The 22,946-nt window shown below is 32.7% G+C and overlaps 3 protein-coding genes across 5 annotated transcripts in view; 2 read left to right on the top strand and 1 right to left on the bottom strand.

Annotated features, from left to right (window-relative positions):
• The first annotated feature begins 985 nt into the window (after positions 1 to 985).
• Cipc (Clock interacting protein circadian) lies at positions 986 to 5,595 on the top strand. Its single transcript, XM_089707763.1, has 2 exons — positions 986 to 1,163; positions 4,065 to 5,595. Exons 1-2 carry the CDS (start codon positions 1,130 to 1,132, stop codon positions 4,430 to 4,432), a joined length of 402 nt encoding a protein of 133 aa, XP_089563889.1. The 5' UTR covers positions 986 to 1,129; the 3' UTR covers positions 4,433 to 5,595.
• Positions 5,596 to 9,375: 3,780 nt separating this feature from the next.
• Positions 9,376 to 11,380, top strand: Dtd (D-aminoacyl-tRNA deacylase). Of its 2 annotated transcripts, none has more exons than XM_089707760.1 (5): positions 9,376 to 9,515; positions 9,748 to 9,838; positions 10,115 to 10,241; positions 10,531 to 10,639; positions 11,124 to 11,380. In XM_089707760.1, exons 1-5 carry the CDS (start codon positions 9,473 to 9,475, stop codon positions 11,273 to 11,275), a joined length of 522 nt encoding a protein of 173 aa, XP_089563886.1. In that variant the 5' UTR covers positions 9,376 to 9,472; the 3' UTR covers positions 11,276 to 11,380. The 2 variants fall into 2 exon arrangements, with proteins under 2 accessions (XP_089563886.1, XP_089563887.1); XM_089707761.1 differs by lacking the exon at positions 9,376 to 9,515 and adding an exon at positions 9,543 to 9,656.
• A 1,121-nt stretch (positions 11,381 to 12,501) lies between these two features.
• Positions 12,502 to 22,946, bottom strand: part of Jupiter (microtubule-associated protein Jupiter) — a 120,670-nt gene continuing 110,225 nt past the window's right edge. For both annotated transcript variants that reach the window (XM_089708203.1, XM_089708202.1), the window contains exons 2-4: positions 17,260 to 17,413; positions 16,843 to 16,978; positions 12,502 to 13,998 (exon numbers count right to left, since the gene is read on the bottom strand). In XM_089708203.1, coding sequence (XP_089564329.1) covers positions 13,865 to 13,998; positions 16,843 to 16,978; positions 17,260 to 17,413 — 424 coding nt within the window. In that variant the 3' untranslated portion in view covers positions 12,502 to 13,864. The remainder of the gene's footprint in view (positions 13,999 to 16,842; positions 16,979 to 17,259; positions 17,414 to 22,946) is intronic.

The raw sequence follows: 22,946 nt of genomic DNA, 5'->3' as shown, positions 1-22,946 counted from the left end.
ATGTTGGAAAAATATCATAAAAATATTGATTACTTTTCTTATAAGTTAAGTCGAAAATATAATGGTCGATCCAAAAAAAACATTTCAATAAAATTGAAATCATAATTTAATTACAATTTTTATTAAAAGTACATCCTGTGGGCACAACTGTATGCATTATAGACTATACAGTATACACAGACAGATAACAATCGTCACCGGTATGTTATTGCACACGTCATGTTTATCCGTACGAGGCGAGCTTTGGAACCACGTTGTTGCCAGGGTGATGCACTTTCTCAGTATTTCCCAAATTTTCAGGACAATTTTTTGCTTGCGATTTCCCTGGTTTAGAGGAAAACATTCCATTTTTTTTTAATTCAAATTATATAAGAAGTATTATTATTAGTAAGAAGTGTTATTTTGTGAGAATTTAGTTTTTTCAATCAATGATATTCTTATGACTTAACATAGTTACTTATTTTATTAATGGTTCAAACTATAAGAATCATCGATAAAATAAATCAATATAAATAAAAACAAATATAGATAATCAATGTTACTCAACCTAAATTATATTAAGAAAATAGAATGTGTGAAAAGAGAGAAAAACTAATTTTCATCCTAGAAAAACAAGGTTAAAACGAGTAAGTAATATACTATAATTAATTATGACGTCACCGTCACCGCATCCAGTAGTTTAAAAGATTTTCTATAAATCCTACAAATTGAAAGTTTTCAATTTTCTTTAACAGCTTAAATCCTGAAAATTATAAATTAGCAATTTTCTTAAAAACTTAAAAGCTGTAATTGCTTATTGGATTTGCGTATTAAATTCAATATTGAAAAGATAAACTGCCTCTAGTCCAACGGCAGGTAAACCACGTAGAAGGAATTTCGCTGCAATTTCAGGTCACTGTCTAGGATCTTTGTGCATCAGTGATGACAACACAAGTTTCTATCTCGCTTTAGCGCTACAGCGACGACGCAACGGCACGTGTCCGCCGGGCTTCGATTTTCATACAAGCGCTCCCGGAGTAACTTCGCGCTTGGCTCTCGAACAGTTCGCACGTATCCACGAGCGACATTCGAATTCCAATTGACATTGTTTTTATCTGTGTTTGTGTTTTATCAACTGTGATAAGCAACCATGTGTGAGAAACGCATCAGAAAGTTTAAAAAAGGTTTGTTTCTTTCAATATTTACATAATATAATGAGAAAGCTTATGGGAATCCTGGGCGGCGTTAATGCGCATGTTTCACTGACCTACGACAAAACAATGAAAATATTATGCATTTATCAAGTTGTCCTACGTCCGTACCGTCTACAACATTGCATTAACATAAATTAGTAAATAATTTTTTTTTATTATAAGAGATAAGTATGTATAATAATAGTTTTACTCATTAGGCATTTCAATTTTATTCTGATTTTAAAGTGTGCTATGCTAATTTAAAAGGTAGGTATGGATATTATTTTTCAATATCATCAAATAAAAAAAAGCTTCAATTTTTAGATAAACTAGGTAGGTACCTACGTATAGGATATTTTGTTTATCCCTTTAACTAACTACTAGTTATTTAATTTTAATGAAACAAAATAATTTTAAAACTTGTTTTAATGTATCTGAGACTACAATTTCTTTATGTAGATATTATGCTCTATCCTATAAGTACCAAAATCTTCTAGCTCGAAATCGCGATTAAAACTTGTTTATGACCAAAACGCATCAAAGCATTATTTGCCTGCTTATTTCCGCAAGGAATTACAAAAAACATTTCTATTCTGCCCAAAATAGTTCTCCAAAAACATAATTTGGATGCCTTCAGTACATTTGGTAAATGTTACGAACCCATATATGCAAATAATATATAATAAGATCGCATTGCAATACCATAGTAATTCAGAAGTTTATAAGGAATATATACAGGGTGCGGAAAAGCTCAATGGCGAATGTTTGCGTTTATTTTCAACAATAACTGAAATGTGTGAAAAAAAGAATATAATGCGTGTTTTAGGACTAGGTCATTCCTTCTCAGAGAAGCCAAAAAATTATGCAAACTTTGAAGTCGCATAATTTGCTGAAAAAGATACTGTAACTTTAGGAATGTTAGTGTTGCTAACGGTTGATTGTATAAAAACATCGTTTAACAGTTGGTAAACAATGGAAATTATGCAGCGGTACCTCTTGTATTCGCAGTATATTATCTTTAGTGTCTCTGTATTTCGAAACAAATCATGCTAATCTTTATCAGGTAGGTGAGACATTGTAATTTTATGGGACAAGATAATCCCACACGCGTTTCTTGCAATCAGTTCGTTCACCGTTTACGGCATACTCCGGCTTATAGGTACATTGTTTTACGTGTGCGATAATACAATATGTTTCACATTCACGATTCTGCTATATTTCTACCTCGGAGAAAAAAGCCTACACCTATCATCAAAATAGTAACGTAGGAAGCATTCCTAATTCAATTCATGAACTGTTTTTGCCCTACTTTTAATTAATATCTCCTTCATACCTAGATCTTTTTTTTAACTTTTATATGTTCCAAAATGTTTTAGTTCTAAAGAGGCATACATAAGCGATGACCATTTATCTACTGTATGCGATGTTTGCAAATGAATTAAACCGTTATATCTGAGGGTCACTCTTTTAATGTGCTGTTTTCATTTCGTAAACCTTTTTATAAGATTGTAGCGACTTTTGTTAAATCAAGTGCCGATTTAATACCAAATTTTAAGCTATTGCATAGCTTCTATCGCGGGCCTTGAGCGCCGGGACCGATCGAGAAATTCCGTAACGAAAAAACCTCACGCTCCCCACTCCGACGGGCTCGGAGGTGTGGCTTGAAGGCATGCTATGCAATAGCTTCACCGCGGCAGTCCCCGAGTGCCACACGTCTTTTTTTTAATACTAAGTACCTACTACATTGGCATCGCATAATGTATAACTGTGTACCTATTGTATAGACTATAGCCCTTACCAAATAGTTTATTCAAGAAAATGTCAATTCCAGAAAATTTAAGCACCTACCAAAGCTTAAGTTATGATACATTATATTACCGTCACAATAGTAAGAATTATTGTTTTTATTAAGAATTAGGTATTACTTATAAGTATAAAATAATCATTTCCAAAAGTGTCAATTTTACATTGATTTACACGTGTTTATTGTTAACACGTGACTGAAAACTGTGACGAGGTCAGTATTGTTTCGTGACACAAAGACGACCAATACTTAAAACACACTCAAAAAGAAGCTCTTTTCTCAGCTCTCTTAGAATTAAATTGAAACACCACAGGGTGTTTACATTAACGCAAGTCGTTTTTTCAAAAAACCAAATGAAGGTTAAACGATTGTTTAGCAGGACTTAAGCGTTTAATATAAACATTGAAGATTTTATTTAATATTTTTAATGCGTATTTCCAAAAAAGAACGTGATAATGTGTTTAAATTACCTACATGTGCCTTTATTAAAAGAATTTTAATAATTGTGCTAATATATAATAATTATAAAACAAAAAAAAGCCTGCAAGTGCGGGATCACTAGAAAAATAAACTAGTAGTTAGGTATATAAGTGGCATTATATAAGAACTTTATATAAGTGTGGTGCCAACTAAAACGTATGCTAACAAACGTGACTACCACCCGTGTGTTTAATGTTCAAGATTTATTTCAAAAATTTCTCATAAATAGTTATGACAGATTACGCATTATGTATTAAATATTAAGTGGCACTTAAACTAACAAACAACATTTCTACGAAATACTTAAGATAACAACATTCAATCGACATTATAAGCTTTTTCTGTATGAAAAAAATACCTGTAGATTTAATGACTTTTTACCGTAGAAGGCAATTTAAGGTTTTTGTAATAGCATTGTTTTATTATTTATAAATACCTATTTGTTTGTTACCACTCTCCTCTACTCAAATTCGTATAAAAATTTTCGTACTCGTGAAGAAAAATAAACAACCTTATTTCACGCATCAATGTGACTTTTCATAGATTTAGTCCCAATCAATATCAATTTTTAATGCTCTATTTAATAATATCAATTTTATTAATTCCAGGATCCAACATAACCCGTCTGCGTGAGGCTCGGCGTCTGCAACGCCTCCAATGGCTGGCCACACCGATCATACACGAAGAGGCATCCGCACCCCTTGTCACCCAGACGACGCCAGAGAAGGTCGCACAAAACCGTCTGATCGTAGACCTGGCATGGAAGACTCTCGCTTTGATGCACAAGAACCGCCTCATTCAAGAGAAAATCGTCGCTCTACAGCGCGAGACATCTCAATTTGTATCTGCTATCATGAGCAACCCTGAAAATAAGAAACGTTACTTAGAATATGTACGCCTGTACAACGCAGGACTCTTGCCTGACCTGAAGAAAGAGCTTGAGGCCAAAACCCGCGTGAAAACAGAACCGGAATAAATCCTACGAAAAAATGACGTGATTGGCGAATGGGTGTTTTCAGCGTTTATTTGCATGTGATATTATTTTTCCTTCCTAATGGATCGCACTGTTTTAAGTATTGATTGAATGTTTAATTTATAATTACTTATAGTTACTTATTTAGAAATTATGAAGGTAACGTGTTACAATCTCTGAATCTGAAATGTTAATTTATTATAGTACTTATTAACACATACTTACATAGTACTAAGTATGTCATGTGTACGACTTACGAGTAGATATTTTGTAGTTTTCCATAACCAGCAATAATGTTTAAATACAGTGTCTTATTCAAAGAAGTTGTGGCTACTTTAAGAATCTTTCTTGTTATGAATTATAATGAGGTTGTAATGTAAGAGGCTGTTAGTGTTTATATATCTTCGTACCCTTAATTATACAATTATTGAACATTTTTCTTAAATATTCTTAGCTATTATATAATTAGATGGATAAATTTATAAAATTCTATCAACATCTAAATTGTAACTGTTCAGTTTTGTGCTTTAAATTCAAAATAATATTATTGATAGAAAAGATGTTAATTCGTCTAAAAATTAAATTGTCCTTATAGGCTTATTATATAGTCAGAAATTGTAACAGGTTGATGTAATTTAGAGTGGTACGAAGTAAAACTCTTTAAATACTCTTAGGTTATAAATAAAGAGGGATAATACTTATGTAGAATATGCCCTCTTTATAAGTATTGTTATTTCTTTTATACGAAATTAGTTATTACTTCATATATGCATATTAGTTGTCTAAATTAGAACTCGTAAGAAAATTGTACAGCAAATTATTCCCTATTTTTTTAACTGATCTAAATGAAAGTGATAACTGATAATTAAAAAAATATTGAAACCTATTTAAAGTTTTGGAAACATTAATTATTTGCTCTATAAGTTATCTATGGTGGACTATAACTGATGGCCGCTTAAACAGACAAAAAGTCCCCCAGGTATTAATTGTATAAATTGCATTTAATAGTAAGTATTTAGTTCAAAAAGCACAGATCTACCAAATACTGTGTTCATTTTATTGCTTCTATGTAGGTAGTTTTTTTTTTTTAATTATCACAAAAGTTTAATTTTAAGAATAAAAGTAGTCGTAAAGGCACGTTTAACGCGAAGCGTGTAAGTACAAATGCTACTTCAAAATTTTTTAAACTCGATTAAGAGTCACATTTTTCCTTTAGTAATAAAGACTGTTTAATTTCCTTTTACGTATAAAGTACTTACATAATTTATGAAGTTGTTATTCCGAAGAAAAGTATTATAAAATTATGACTGAAAAATTGGAAGCACAAGCAAGTCACAGCCCTTGATATTTAAGGAATAATGCCTAGGTACAGCATACAAACCATTTTGGTTGACATTTGAATGATAATTGCTACCATTTGTGTATGTACCTATCACTATGTAAACTTCTCTACAAAAAATGTGTGATTCATGTAGTTACCTATTTTATTTGAAATCCAGTCCATGCTATTGCTTTAAAATTGTATGTTGGGGTTATGAATTGGAATTCCACATTTAATGGTACCATACATAAGTCAAAATATCATGCACGGCTCCAAAAAGCCTGGATGATTTTTTTGTACTTTTGAAGTGAAAACTTCTTCAGCGGCGTTGGGTATAAAATCTTAAACTCGCGTCAGGACACGTGACCTGAACCTGATCGAAAAAGCGTAAGACGGATGGATATCAAACATGCTCAACGTTAATAATCAAGTTTTCACTTCTGCCGGCACTCCCGGAGTGCAACCCGTCTTTTTTTTTTATTTAATTACCTACATTATTTATGTGTGCGTGTGTGTTAGGCATCAATGTACTATACCAACTTCAAAGATTTGTTTACGCTTATAATGTTAACGCGTTTTACATGTATTACCTGTATGTCTTTGCTTAATTAGCTTACAAGAAAATTTTGAATAAACTAGTCTTGAATGAAAATACTTTGTTTCTTTTGTTGTTTATCACACTGGAGCAAATTAATCAAAATGCTCCAGGCTTCAAACCTAAATAAATAAATGGGCAAGAAATAAATTGATTTTTCAACTTATTTCGATCTTTTGCATTCTCAATAATGGAAAAATAGAATGCTAAATTAATAAGGAACATTATAAAAACATTGATAAAAACGACATTATGGCTCGGAACTCAGGACTTTGAAATCGCTTGTAGATTTTTTTATATCGGCAGTAATAGGTAATGTAAGTAAATGCTCTGTGTAAGTAAATGATAACATTAGTTATGTAATGGCATAAATCTAATAGTTAGGTAACTACAATTTTTCTAAAATAAGGCGTCACACACGGTGAAGATACTATAATATTTTATCTTAAGATACTTAGAACCGCCATCCTGTTACAAATGACCCGAAATTTTGTGGGTCATTTGTAACAGGATGGCGGTTCTACAGGGGTCTTAGTACGCAATGACAAAAAGAAAAATGATGGTCAGAACGCTGATACCGGATACCTTAAGAAACTGTAATATAAAATATTACAGTATCTTAAGATAAAATATTATAGTATATCTTCACCTTGTGTGAAGCGCTTAAGGGTGGATAATGACATATTATTATCGTTGTGATTTCTATATTCTGTAGCCACCTATTCTGACCACGCAGTGAATACCTACTTAACTGTATGAACATGAACTGTGGTATGAACGTATGAACTATTATGATATAGGTACAACTTCCTTCAAAAAAATCTACAAAATCCTTCCTTGTAACAAAAGCGCGTAGATTAAAATATAGCCGAGGGTCTTTTTATTTCACTGCTACATGATACCGCAATAGGTACGTCAATAATTAATTCTTATCCTTAACTAACAATGAGTAATAATTGGTAAATCTTTCAGTTTTATTTTTAAATTTAATCAACCGGCACTATGGGAAAGCTTTCGCCAACGCGAACGTTAATGATAGGTACGACTAGTAGACTAGAGTAGATAATTTTGGAAACAAAAAAAAATCGCAGTCGGATGAAACCCATTAGAAAAGGAGGGGAATGTGATAAAAATGTAAGGAAAAATAAATTACGGTCAATCCGAGTTCGGGAAGCGGGAGGGGGGAGCTTTTAAGAGAAAAAAATGGTTTCTCTCGATTTCCGACAAAACTACAAGTCCTATAGAAAAAAGTTCAATGGCAAAGTTGTAGGTAATTAAAAGTTCTACAACTTTTGTATTCACAATTTTTTCACATAACCTAAAAATTTAGGTGAAAAATTCAAAAAACCAAGTTTTTGGTCTTTTATTTCTATCTACTTCAAAATTTATTTTTTTTCTACTAAATTTGGTGGAAACTTACTTTATTATGTCCCAAATACACTGTAATTTATTTGATTGAAAATATTTACTTTTTCGCCTTATTTTGAATTAATACCAAAAAAACAACCTAATTTTCAATCGAAAAGTCACCCGTCAAAATATCAGCTTTTTTTCAAAACTTGGGGTGCCTTTTATTCATTGAAATCTCTACTTTTATATGATGTAAAAAAAATAAACACCACCATAGTAAATGTTCCCAGGAAATGCATACAAACAGTCTGAAAATTAGCTTTTACCAAATCAGGCACACTTCTCGAACTACCTGAAATGTTTTTATCGACATCATTTTGCTTTTGAATATGCTGTAAAATATTAAACTTAGAACTGATAATTATTTTTCTTTTGAAATATTACCGAAAAGCCGATACAAGAGAAGATATAGAGTTCAAGAAGTGTGCCTGATTTAGTAAAAGCTCATTATCACACTGTTTGTATGCATTTCCTGAGAACATTTACTATAGTGGTGTTTATTTTTTTTTACACCATATGAAAGTAGAGATTTCAATGAATAAAAGGCACCCCAAGGTTTTGAAAAAAGCTGATATTTTGACGGGTGACTTTTCGATTGAAAATTAGGTTGTTTTTTTGGTATTAATTCAAAATAAGGCGAAAAAATAAATATTTTCAATCAAATAAATTACAGTGTATTTGGGACATAATAAAGTAAGTTTCCACCAAATTTCGTAGAAAAAAAATAAATTTTGAAGTAGATAGAAATAAAAGACCAAAAACTTGGTTTCTTGAATTTTTCACCTAAATTTTTAGGTTATGTGAAAAAATTGTGAATACAAAAGTTGTAGAACTTTTAATTACCTACAACTTTGCCATTGAACTTTTTTCTATAGGACTTGTAGTTTTGTCGGAAATCGAGAGAAACCATTTTTTTCTCTTAAAAGCTCCCCCCTCCCGCTTCCCGAACTCGGATTGACCGTAATTTATTTTTCCTTACATTTTTATCATATTCCCCTCCTTTTCTAATGGGTTTCATCCGACTGCGATTTTTTTTATCTTTTCATTATTTTCAAAGGCTTCTACCCCAGTCTATAGATGGCACCTCTGTGACACAACCAATTATAAATTATTATAAGTAGAAGTTTTTAAAATAATTTTAATTCAGATTCATTAATGAAGCATTAATGATTTCCAAAGCAAAAATCTACTAGAGAAATAAAACTATCTTCCAGTATTGCCAAAGTTTGTAGTGACTGAAAAGTACTCGAGTATCAATTAAAAAATGTTAGGATTGCCTACACATAATATGACTAACATGATTTTAACTTATACCATGGAAGAACAGCCGACAACAGCCTTCTACGTGCTTCTACTTTGAACGCTTGACAAAAACCATAGACAACATTTATCACTATATCGATATATTTCCAAAATCTAAGTCACGTTACTACTCTGACAGAAAATGTGACAGCTTTGCTTAGAAGCAAAAATATTACTAGGTATGTCTGTCTTTTTTGTCCACATGGAGTGTTTCCTATGTGTGAAGAGTTTAACTAGAGAGAATTTTGATCCAAATGTTAGCAGTTGTCAATAATTGTCAATTATTGTCATTTGTCTATCTTCCGGCATACGTCCGGCATCTACCGGTGGTTTTTGTTTACTATTTTTGTAATCAAATCAAAGTATAAGGACTACGTACAACAACACACTATAAATATTAAATATTGTTAAAATAATGAAAGCGCTTATACAACGGGTAATGAATGCAAATGTGACAGGTAATTATTTTTGAGGTTACAACCATAATATTACGTATTACATATTTACCGAAAGTTTATGAAGAGATCGGAATCAAGTTTTGAATCACTGGGGGAATAATAAATAGAAAGAGTTTCGCTCCTACGAAGACTACATTTGATGTAGTTCATTATTTTGAATTAAAAATTATAATATTTTTCATACCTGGCATCTAGCATATTCAATTATTTTATATAGGACATTTTCTTACAGTAAATGGAGAATTAATGAGTAATATAGGACAAGGACTATGTGTGTTTATTGGAATTACTCACAATGATACACCAAAAGATATGGAGTATATGTAAGTGCAAATATTTTTTTTTTCATAAATTTATACTTAAATATATTTTTATTTTTTATATGTTTTTCTTTTAAAATCTGAATTCTTATTTAGGTGGAATTTCACTAGTCCTCCTATATTACTTTATTTGCTACAAAAATATTAGTTTAAACTGTTTTGCATAATTTGTCCCAGTAAAAAAAGATTTGGATATTGAAGTGGCGTTCATTGAGTTTACACAATATAGTTTAAACACATTTGAATACATTCTTTTTGAGATTCTATTCTAAATTTCAGGGTTCGAAAATTATTATCCCTAAAGCTGTTCAATGATGAAAATGATAAAAAATGGAAGAAGAGCGTAGTTGATGAAGATTTAGAGTTACTATGTGTTAGTCAATTTACATTATATAATACATGGAAGGTGAGAATTGGTTTATGTTAATAGCTTTATTAATTTTTAAATGTAATTTCAAATCAAGTTCCTGTGGCCTAATTCATTATAAATTCATTAAGAAAATGTATGAATTAAAAAAGTAATACTTACACAAAAAACCTAATAACTATTACAATTTGATAGAAGTAATTTAAATAATAATTTTCATATTTCTATTTTCCACCGTCTGTTTTGAATGAAAGAATGAAAACTTAATGTTACTTTAAAATAAAGTAGTGTATGATTTTATGTTAATGTATTTTTTTCATATTTTTAGGGAAATAAACCAGATTTTCATCTTGCAATGCCAGGAGACAAATCAAAAGAATTTTATGAGCAGTTCATCCAAATGCTTAGAACTCAATATAAGCCAGAAAAAGTAAAAGGTAACATTTTTAATTAGTTAATTCATTCAGAATAGTGAAATAAAACCAACACAAAAAAATTCTATAGCAGTTCTAAGTTATCAGAATAGTATAGTAGTATTTTAGTTATTGTAGTAACAATAAAATACACAAACTATTCACAACAAAATATTAAAACTAAAGAAAGAGTAGAATGTCTAGATCTATACTAATATTATAAAGCTGAAGAGTTTGTTTGTTTGTTTGAACGAACTAATCTCGGGAACTACTGGTTTGATTTGAAAAATCCTTCAGTGTTAGATAGCCCATTTATCGAGGAAGGCTATATATAGGCTATATCATCGCGCTAAGACCAACAGAAGGGGAGCAATGCGGATAAAACTGTGAGGCACAGATAGTTTATTTATACAGAATTTTTCTCAGACTCCTACTTACTATGAATAATTTTATTAAATAAATAGTTACTCATTAATTTTTTTTTTTAATTTTCTTCAATAATTTATAGATGGTGTTTTTGGTGCCTACATGCAAGTGTCAATACAAAACGACGGCCCGGTTACATTAGAAATCGAATCTCCAGTAAACACTGGAAAAAATAAAAATAAAAATGCATCTAAAAACGCTCCTTTACAAGCAGAAGAAAGTTTAGAAACGTAAATGATTTTATTGTGTGATTTAATAATTTAAATCTTAAATAAATAGAATTGTGTAAATATTATTTTTAAGAATTATTTATATAATAAATAATTATACAAATTTTTATATTGGCTTTAATTTTCTGAAAGATTCCATATAAATATTATAATTGCGAAATTTGGTCTATCTGTTATGCTTTCAGAACTCAAGATAGGATACTTTTTTATAAATCCCACCCAATAGATATAGACCGGGAGATATTGACACAAAATTTCGAGTCATTTGTAACAGGATGGCGGTTCTACAGGCGGTAGTGTCATGCCATACTTTTCCGGTGTGACTTACAGCCTGCTATACCGACGCGAATGTGTTGATTTAAAATTTAAATAAAACAATTATTCAACCATTTGTACCAGGCTAACTTTTGCACAGGTAACCATCGTCGTGCAGCCATTTACGAAAATCGCCATGCCATACTTTTCGGACGATTCCAAATGGTCGCCATACCGCCGAAAATCTGCAAAAAAAATTTATTTCGCCAAACTTTTTGTACCAGTATTGCATTTGGATTTTTGGAGAGTATTTGATAAAATGTGAACATTATTATATTTGCCATACTTCTAGTAGGGGGAAAAAGTGCTGTCATACTTGAAAAATTAATTTATTATTATTTATATAAGTGAAGATTTCCAACACTTTGAAATTTTGTATTTATATTCGTTGATCCTCAAACTTACAGGAAAAATAAGTGCCATACTGTTACAAATAGTTTGACTTTCGCTATTTTCCGACGAGTTCGACTAACGCCCACGCGACTAAGCCGCCGGTACCAGCGTTCACACCATCATTTTTCTTTTTGTCATTGCGTACTAAGACCCCTGTAGAACCGCCATCCTGTTACAAATGACTCGAAATTTTGTGTCAATATCTCCCGGTCTAATAGTAATGTGAAGAGTGGTGAAGAGATATTATTTGTATACGTAGTATATTATTATTAGTCTGTGATATTATGGTCGGATAAAATTGTATCATTTATTACACTTTTCTTTCCTATAAGGTAACTAGAAAGGAGTGCTATTGTTACTTTATTTGAGTGATAGCAATTTAATATTCTGAGTCTGTACTACTGCATACGAAGGAAAAAAAAATTGAAAGGCTTTAAATATATATGTAATTAATATATAGGTATATATTCATCTTAGTTTCAACCTTGGGTATTTTCGTGTAAATAAAATACAATCTTATTAAAAAAAAACTTTATTTTGAAGTAATGGTTATTATCTATTAACAATTAAGTTAACGTTAGGCCAGTGCGTCAGCAATTAAGTTAGAAACTATTACATAGATGATATGCCTACCGCTAAGTCTATAAGATATTGTTATCAACGCATCAAACTTCATACTAGGTACACACAAACACTACGACTATGGTCCTCCTTGTTAACAGATAATCGACCAAAATTCAAATACATTTTATTACTAAACGAGTAGAAAATAAACTAAAAAAATGTATAAACAGACAAAATAAATGCAATCTATAAAATCCTCTATTTAAATTATGATAATGAAATTCAACAAACGAGATTAAAGGATACTTAAATAGTGTCGAACATTAATATAATTTACGTTATTTTAATATTATCAATTAGCCTGTGTGCCGTATGATTACTATTTCTATACGGTGAAATATAGATATATAATCACTGTTTCCGTTTCACGCTTCTATCAAACACTGATTTTTGCTAGAATTTTCAATTCATCACCAATCAAGGCACTAATCGTTTTGGTATATTGCTGACATCCTCACTCCTAATTCAATATCAATCGATGCGTAAACATGCGCTTATGTGTGTTAAGATTACAATTTCCTTTCCTTATGATAAGAGTTGAGATATAGAGTTTATAAGAGTAACGGAAACGAAATTATGCAAACGTCGGAATTTAGTGCGATCCGTTAAATTTATAAATCTATATTTTCAACAAGGATTCTATATCTAACCGAATATTATTACTATTACAAAAATATCTATCATCTATTTCTAAAGTAATGAAATAAAGTGTTACTGGGACAGGCTAAGGATTTTATGAACATAATATACCCTTTCTGTTAAAATGGACGTAATTTTAATGTGTGCACGTTATATAAATTATTAAATCCGATACTACTTAAAATTTAGTAGATTAAAAATATAAATTATTAATGATTTCAATGGAATAAATGCGAATGTTTGCACCGAGAATGCTTATTGTATTAGCTTTAGATTTAGTATTAAAATCACAAAAGATTGGCGCTACAAGTTACAACTGTATTACAATTACAATTATTATTATAGTAAACTAACTAATGGGATATAAAATTTAATGTGCTAGACTATAAACATCGTAATTACTTAATTTACAATTTGAAATTAGGTACAATCCACATTAATTAATTATGATTAGATACAATACGCGCATAGACAATTCATTCGCCTGTCAAAAAATAGCGCCAATCAGATGTGATTCGAAATTCAAAATTCGAGAACGTAGTTTTTTGTTTTTTGTTGACGAGACGGCGGTAAATGAGTGTTATTTGGCCGCTTCGGTGACCGTTGCTGTGATGTTGGTAGTCTACCAGAGCCCTGACGAGTAGCCGCCGGGGGGAACGCGGTTATGAAGAATGCTGCTGTGGCCGTTTATCGATGTCACCATGTTAATTTGACCGTTCATTGATTTGTAGCCGTCGCCGGTGATCGGGTTGCCTTCTGTAAATTTAAATATTGCATTAGCACAAATGTGTTTGTGAACAGGGAATCATGCAAAGTTATATTCAAGTATTGAATACTAACTATAAATATGTGTCACAAGAAAATTTGAATTTATTACACAGTAAGCAAGAATAATATAGAGTGAAAAACTATTTAAATTACATGAACGATGTTTATGAAAACAAACAAAAATCGCAATTCAATCTTAGCCCATTTGAATCCATAAAATAGAATGTGTACCTAATGATACAAATAATAATTTAAACATGAAAATGACTGTCATTGTTTTGCGATTTATGCTGTTCAGAAGCTACTTATGATATAGAAATTTCTGGAATATAAGTCTAAAACATTTTATTTAAAAACTCTACTGCGTACGTACATACATGCAAATTAAAACAACATTCAACAATTTGGGCCTAACGAAGTCTATCTAAGGATGAATCCGTATATAATAGTACAAATGAAGCTAGATAGAGTTAAAAAACATTATTATTTTCTAAATATACGTAACTAAATAAGTGTAGGACAAAAGACGATACCATAGAGTAGAAAAAAAATTGCGTGCTCTACTTATTGCTAATTAATTTATTCTATATTAACTACAGGAATACATAATATTATAACATTAAAAAAAAACAACAAAAAGCATAAAAATATAAAAATAACAAAGTTACAACTTACAACATCAAAATACTTATGCTAACACAAAACACAACTAAATTTTTCTATTAAATACTTCTTTAACACCAAAAAGCCTAGTATTGAGCGCTTAATTTAGGGACATGAAGGAATCGTCTCAAAGATTTTTGCAAATAAACTCGAATATTCAAAGTGCTGTAGAATAAGGTCTTTGCCTGGTGTATTATAATTTACAGCCGGTGCTCCTTCAGTCTAAATTAAACACCCACCCATTTCTCTTCGGCGAACATAGTCTACATAATACGTCTTATGTTTGAAGTCCTCTGGGTGTCGGTTTCTATCAAACAGGAATCCGGGAATATACTTATGAAAAATTGGAGGGAAACCCGTCAAAGTACTGGGACCGGGACCGCATAAAGTCTGAAGAGGCATGACATCAGGGATAGGACCGTCTCTTTCGTATTTAAAAAGAGTCGGAGGGGCATCGAGGTTAGCTACAACAAAAGGATCTATCGGCCCGTCCAAACTGGGAACGGGATTATATTTATAGTCAAGTTGAGGTCTTTCTCCTAAAGCGGAAGTCATACCGACAAAAGCATGTGGCGGTAAAGGGTGATGCGGTATGTGATGTTCCTTCGGTTCGAGGTAATGTTGTGCTGGAAATGGAGGCCAATGCCTATCAAGAACCAGTTGAGGTTCGAGAGAGTCTGGGTCGATTATTGGATGTTCTATCTCAGGATCATCAGTTTCGAGACCGAGCAGCGTGTAAGGGGTCTGTCGAATGTTTAAGCTGGGTTTGGTCGTGGAGGGTACGTAGTAGTTTGCGGGTTTAGGAGGCCATTCGGGAGTGTAATATCGATGGGTCGGTTGTGGTTCATGAGGATCTTGTGTATAGTCGGAGTCAGCACCTCGCAGGGCGGCGCCCGGATGTCTGCGGCGTTGCGGAGGCAGTTGCACACCGTCTCCAGTCACTGGATTCCTCTTCGGTGGCGAGTACGATACTGACCATTCAGAACAAACGGTTTTCATCCGAAGATAGACTTACATTATACATTATAACAACTTCGATATTTAATACTAATTTCATTCATTGAATGCAATACTATTGTTCAATAGATATTTAAAGACCAGCTCATGCATATTGCGTAGTACACAAATATGATCTTCATTGATAGATGAGATATCTTTGAAAATTTACATTAAACATAAACATTGTTTGTGATCTTATCAAACAAAATTATTATTGTTTCAAATCTTTGTTTTCATGCTCGGCTTAAACAAAGCATTGTATTATTTTGAGCCATTGTTACAACGTATTCGGCGATAGCATATACACATTTTAGCATAATCATTAAAGTATTATATGAAGGGTATTAAAGAAGATAAGTGTTTATTTTGTGAAGCGATCTCTGTAGCGTGCACATATGCAATTTAATGTGCTTTGGGCACGCGAGCCTAATACCACATACACAGAGGTTGCATATTCTACAGAATTAACAACATCTATGTAGGCTTGATATTAAACGAAAGTGGAAAGGAATTCACACACACGCTCTTGCAATACTTATGACGCCTTCGAGATTGTATAATTATACAAATTCTCCACGCCACTATAGTTTGTTATTAGTTATTACCGTCACTAACATTTTATGGGTTTGCTCGGTCTTAAGTAATTTGTATGTTGAAAGTAGCCCTACAGCAGTCAGGTAAAATATTTGTCCGACTGCGACTGTTATAAAACCCACATTCATAGGTACATTACCTATAATTATGATTGCAGTAAAAGTTGTAAACAATGATGTTAACATTGTGGAGCAAATACTTCCAACACGGCATGTACATTGTACATTTAGTGTGGTTGAGTAACGAAAGTTATAATTAAATATGTTTAGTTTTAATTAGTGTTATAAAATAGCGTACGCGCTTGTGGCAGTTTTAATTTATCACTTGTAGATATTAATAATTAGTGTCGTTATATGAAAATGAATCAATGTTACGTGTTTATTATTGCATTAGACCTCTAACGCATCTCGCTGAATGATGCCTTTAACTACCAGCCACCAGGACAGCATAAACAGAAAGATGTGTCAGAAGTAGCGATATGAATTCCCAACCACGTTCGATCGGCTCTCAATGATTGCAAGTGCTATCGTGCCTACATCAGAATCGACTCACAGTGGTCAGCTGGCTCCGTCTCACCTCTGCTGGGCGTGGACATGGCGCTCCCGTTCATCTTGGGCGAGTGCGCGGGGCTGCCGCCGTTCGCCGCGTCACCGAACTGGATGTGACTGCGGATCGTGTCCGTTATCATTGGCGTCACTGATGACGATCCCCCCTGGAATATGCGATTAGTAATGTTAAACAATTGACAGGTATGTAATAGGTAATGGGTTCCTTATAAAATTGTAGCATCAATTCTTACTCGAAGAAAGTAAACAAATAAAATAACTTCGTCATTGCTATTTAATTTAAATGCCTCATTTCTCTGATCTGAGAATGAGGACAATGTAAGTTTAATATAAGCTTCAAATTCATTCTATTTTTCTGATATGTCAAAATAACCACCTCATTTTTATAGCGATTGTCTTTTTTTTTTTCAACTACAAAATACCTTACCTGACCAAATAGTCTGGAGTGCGTGTCCCTTGGGCGAGTCGGTGTGTCCTTGACGTTGCGCGACTTGGACGAACCGTTCTTGACGGGACTGCCACCATCCGTCACATCGCCGTTGAAGATCTCCGCGATGCAACTCTTCGGCGCATTTGGAACTCTGAAATTAATTGAATTTGAATTTGTAATGTTAAGATTTTTTATTTCATTGATTATTAGGTATGTCCAAAAGAGTGTGAGTAAGAGTTAAATACCATAGGTCCAAGAAACGATATAATCTGGAAGGTGATAGAACATAAAGTTCAAAATAAGTATAACTTCAGGATGAAATCGATGTAATTACATTTGATACAAAGTATTAAACTATAATTAAATTGAAAAACTTAAATCTCATGACGAGAAATTCAGTTGAATTGCCAACCATTTGAAATAAAAATACAAAAACAAACCACAATTGATCTTAATTTTACATTGTTACCACTTTATACTATAGAAATGGTTGCCAAATTAATACTTCCAGTTGTAAACACTAGAAGTTTTCAGAATTGAGCTCTCCCCATAATTACATTTCATATTAATTGAAGACTGCTTCCGAAACTTTCGTAATAAAATTTGTATTTTGGAGGAAATCCCAGACTGCTTTTCCAAAATATTCTCCTCATTGAATTGTATTTACGTTTTAATGATACCTGTGTAATGAATGCAGCACCCTTTTAGAATCCTATTTACATACGGATTATTTTACCGCAACCCGATCCGAAAAGTTCATTAATACTGAATGCACATTATGCACTCCCTTCGCCCGAGTGGACATGCATGGTCAAAACTGCCGCGCGGGACGGGCCCACTTCCGCAGGGGGAACCTCGTGGTCAAACACTAATCAATACATTCGCGTTAAAAAACCATTACAATTATTTGAAGGGTCTCCTAACTCAAGTTCATCGACCTCACTATTGGTTTTAATATTTTAATCTCGAGCCAATCTGTTAATGGCGATTTGGATCGCATGAAATGCCCTTTTCATTATGTAGAAACGTGTTTAGCTCCATGTGATTGAAGTTAAACAACATCGCCTCCAACATTCACGCATTACTATTACAATCATTACGCGCTCTTCATGAAGTCTATTTTAATTGTAGAGATTTCCACAAGAAAGCAAGGAATAAACACTCCGAAGAGATCTCGGGAGCTGTCAGCGCTTATTTTCTAAATTGCACGGTAACGAAATAATTTCTAAAACAAGATCGCAATCAGGAAAATCATTATCGTTAAGTTTAACAAGCTTGTATGCGATCTTATAAACGTGCTAGATTTAGTGCCGGGGTGTCAAGTAAATTCAACATGATATTAGATTAGCGGCTGGGATAGACATACCTAGTACACATATGTATGTATAATAAGGATGCGTATCCAGTCGAGATAAACGGGGAAGCTAAGCGGCAAACGATCATAAACAAATGTTTATTTATTCTTGAATAAAATATTCTACGGGATTGCCGATTATAATCATGCAATTTTGAATAAACTTATCCTAAAAAAAAACGATGCCTTACCTACGGTAGTAGATGTAAAAAACGGCACATATAGGCGGTAAATATTTACATGTCTAATACTGAGATGAGTGCAATCAGCACATACCATACATCAAGTTTTTCAATACAATTTCTAACACTACTTAATTTTGTTTACAAATACCTATCATCATCACAATGTAATCTACCGTTCGACATTCGTCAATTCACTCAACTCTTTTCCATCAGCACTGAGGTTTGAAAGCAAAAGACTTTTCGAATTATGAAACGCAACCCTACTCACATGCATGGTAAAGCACCCTTAATGTACCGCCTGAAGCATACGACATGCTGAAGATGCGATAACGAGATGTCATTTATAGCTCGGATGTGCGGCTGCAATAATTTGCACTAGTAAATGGTTTTGGATTTAACGTAGATTAACTGACATGAAATTGAATGAACTGTTTAGTAAGAAATAGGCGTGAGCTGATGATGACTTTTATAAAACTAAAGTTGATTGATTATTGATGAAAATAATTAGAGCTTATTATAAAAGAAAAATATTGTAAAGATGCTCTACATTTTCCACTTGTATCTTTCGTTATCAATTCAACTTTATTTGTAATCGAATTAAAAGTATTATCTATTATTGCTTTCAAAGAGGTATAATACTAATATAAAACCTCATACAATAAATGTCAAGTTTAATCTACTTTATAAAAGAGCCAATAAAACGTATAACTCCAGCTATTCCAACGGAGCTTAATCGTCTTTTTACCCATTTCTTCAGCAACCTATTAGTTCCTATCTAAGGCCAGTACATTACAATTTATGTAGCAACTCATGTAATAGGCATCAATTTCAAATGCGGCCGAGCAAAACTATTCGAGCGTGCAGACTAACATGTGAAAGCATATAAATACTATCTCAGTCACTGCGCAGATATTTTATCCATTTACATTTATTTTAAATATCTGAAATTGCAGAATTTACAGTTTAAATAGTTGATCCAGATTCTTTTCATTTATTGAAATACCTTCATAAGGAAATTAGACATTATTAATTTATATCCTGACAATCAATCGGTAATTGAAAATATTTATCTGCATACAGACGTATTGAAAGTATTGAAACGTCACACGCGATCGTAAATTTCGTTGTCGACCGCAATTTATACGAAAAACTATAAATGCAAGAACAATCAATTCATTTATCACCGGCCAGTTCAGACAAAGAGAAAACAAACATTCACGAGCGTCGTAAATCTAAAACTCCCATTCTTTATAAGTGTTTGATGCGACACTCACGACAAGACCGCGACCGCAACGCACAGTAGCGCGACAGCATAAATGCCTCGCCTTAGATATCTAGATTCTAGATCCAACAATCGATAAGACAGCGCGACATTAAGAGTACCGACATGAATATTATGATAGTTATGTGACGGTTTCAGTATAAATCTCAAAAGATCTGGTTCACTGTGTAGGTTTTGAGATTTGATATTTTAAACACTGTCAGATGTATGATTTGAGATATTGTGTCTATTTTATACGTGAGAACCAAGTTTATGTAAATACCATGGACTCCATTGTATTGAATAGTCTTTTGCTCTAAATCAGTAACAGATATCGTACCTATCCAAGTTATGAAGACGCAATCTTTGACCACAAACTTATTCAAAAAAAGAAAACACTTTTAAAATTAAGAATCCTAGTCTATGGTACAGAACACAGACTATATACTCCGCATCGCAGATAAGTAAATCGATAGCGCGCTAGTGCGGTTTCCGGCCGCTATGCACCACTGCTCGTCTGTCACATGAAAATGCCTACAACCATGAATTGCATTGCACACCGCATGCAATGCCATACTAAATCTCTGACTCAGTACTTTTGTGATAGATGGTGCCTTCATAATATATTTTTTATTCAGACACCGTTTTATTGTACGGGGTTATTTTTACTTTCATATTATTACAGAGAAAACTGCGCGGGTTTTACCTGAAAATAGTTAAGTACAATCAATGGTCTATCCATTTCCAGGATTAGAACAATTTACGTAAAATACACAATCAATGTTTTTCATAGAGGAAATGAAAGGGGACTAGATACATTATATCGAAACCCTGTATAATTTAACCAAGGGAAAAGTGCGTGAGAGCAAATTGCTCTTGTGGGTGTATAAACAACGCCACGTTATACACACATTTCATTGAATAATAATAGCTGTTTGAATAAAAACCATAATAGAATACGTCATAATGTTACCATCCAATATCATTATAAAATCTTCATTTAATTACAGTTTTCAATGCTTTATTATCAGCCAAAACTCTATTTCGTTCCTTAATAATAATTTAAATATTTGACTTATCAAGAAAAGGTTCAAATATCATCGCCGATAATTGTAATTATTCCTTGAATGAACGATTGCATAATCATAATCATAAAACAGATCCGAGTATTCCTATAATTACGGCACGATGTCATAAATTCATTCCCCGACTCTTCATAGAGTAGATAGCTCACGAGATAACGTCACATGTTAAACTAGCCGTATTATGAATCTGCAGACTGCAATCGACATTCGACACGGCCCGGCTCGACTCGGTAATGATGTAGTGTTTTAGCATTTTATAATCTTCAGGACGGGTGACGTAGACTAATGATATCGAAGGTAATGAGAGCCCAAGTAACTTTATCATATGCGGAACGTCAAGAGAAACTGTTCTTCGTTTTCAAATGAAAGTCAATATTACGTTGTGGGCCAGAGATTACACACTTTCGCGCCAATTCGATTATAATGACATGCAGCATGCTGAAATTTTCATATTATGTTATTGTTATTTTTATTACGGTACCAGATACGTTACGTTATCTTTAACTCATTGAAGAAAGCTCCAAGCTCATGTTAATTGGATTATCGAACAAATAGGATATTGCTTAAAATTTTCTAGTAAAATATTACTAGCTGAGCAAATGAACAGAATCGTGTCGGAAAATATGATTCCTAAATAATAAATAATCTTATTTGCATCATTGATTTTATGGAACAGACTCAACCTACACTACTTGGCCTGGAACGAATGAAGATTATATTTGACTGATTATTTTATATCTAATGTTTTCATTTCTTTTTTTCTTTCAGCTTTGTACTTCAGTTTCATATTTTCTGTAAAATTTGCCGACACGGGTATATTAATAATATTAATTCTAGGGTCTTATTCCACGTTTATTCGGTTTTATTTGCTCCGATATTCTTCATTATCTGCCCCAAATACATCTTTTATATAATACTCAAATATAGATCACCATACAAAGAAACTGTCGATTCATGGCTGCTTATTTATCATTACCGCGACACAAAGGAAATTTATAAATTACCTCGGAAATGAGACCGTCTATTTGATAATTTGTCCAATCTCCTCGCACCTTTCAAATGTAATACCTTCAATAAAAATGGTGCCACGGCCTTGTATGGCAAAAGAATGAAAATTGAAGTAGCTTTGGATGATTTAAAACGCTTTATTATTAGGTTTTCGTGTACTTGAGAAATAATAGCTACGAAAAAACTGTATAACATGTTAATTTAAAACTATATTTTATATTTTTATATTATTTATTTTTGCAATTTGCAAGTCTCACGGTGCATTTACATCAAACGAGCGAATGCTCATTCTAACCACACTATAGGTATCAAAGGCGTAGAGCATTCTTTCGTTGTTCTTAGTTCATTCGAAAAAATTCTATGCAATGTTCTAATACTGAACAATACTGAATACGAGTTTCTTGTTTACACTTAAAGATCACGAAAGAATGCTCTTGCTCTAGCTCTACGTTCGTTTGATGTAAATGCACCGTCACCCCAAAAATTAACGTCTTGCAAAGCTAATGTGGATAAGCTTTGTTTAACTATTAGTCCATTGAATAAAAAGTTCTAGAGTGCGTGAGTTAGTAACGTAAGATGTTTCTTCGGAAACATGTCAAGAGTCCCTAGGTAATAAACATACTAAAACCCCGGGCCACTAGGAGGAGCCCCGGAGTGGGGGGAGGGGGAAAATGGGTCCATTTTTTCATTTTTCGCTTAAATCTCAAAAACGGTACATGTTAGAGAAAAACTTTCAAGGAAAAGTTGAAAGGCCATAAAATTATCTACAAGTTGTACCTGAATCATTTTTT

Source organism: Colias philodice, chromosome 20 (assembly GCF_061535455.1).
Source record: "Colias philodice isolate Cphi_HAF_F1 chromosome 20, ilColPhil1 Martin Lab GWU primary, whole genome shotgun sequence".
Classification (NCBI taxonomy): Eukaryota; Metazoa; Arthropoda; class Insecta; order Lepidoptera; family Pieridae; genus Colias; species Colias philodice.
Note: the sequence above shows the minus strand (reverse complement) of the source record. Positions and strands in the feature narration are given on the sequence as shown.

Excerpts from the sequence above, each read along its gene's own strand:
- Cipc (XM_089707763.1), top strand. The coding sequence starts at position 1,130 with ATGTGTGAGAAACGCATCAGAAAGTTTAAAAAAG. Across the intron at positions 1,164-4,064 it reads CATCAGAAAGTTTAAAAAAG|GATCCAACATAACCCGTCTG; the intron begins GTTTGTTTCTTT and ends TATTAATTCCAG.
- Dtd (XM_089707760.1), top strand. The coding sequence starts at position 9,473 with ATGAAAGCGCTTATACAACGGGTAATGAATGCAAATGTGACAG. Across the intron at positions 9,516-9,747 it reads AATGAATGCAAATGTGACAG|TAAATGGAGAATTAATGAGT; the intron begins GTAATTATTTTT and ends ATTTTCTTACAG. Across the intron at positions 10,640-11,123 it reads TAAGCCAGAAAAAGTAAAAG|ATGGTGTTTTTGGTGCCTAC; the intron begins GTAACATTTTTA and ends AATAATTTATAG.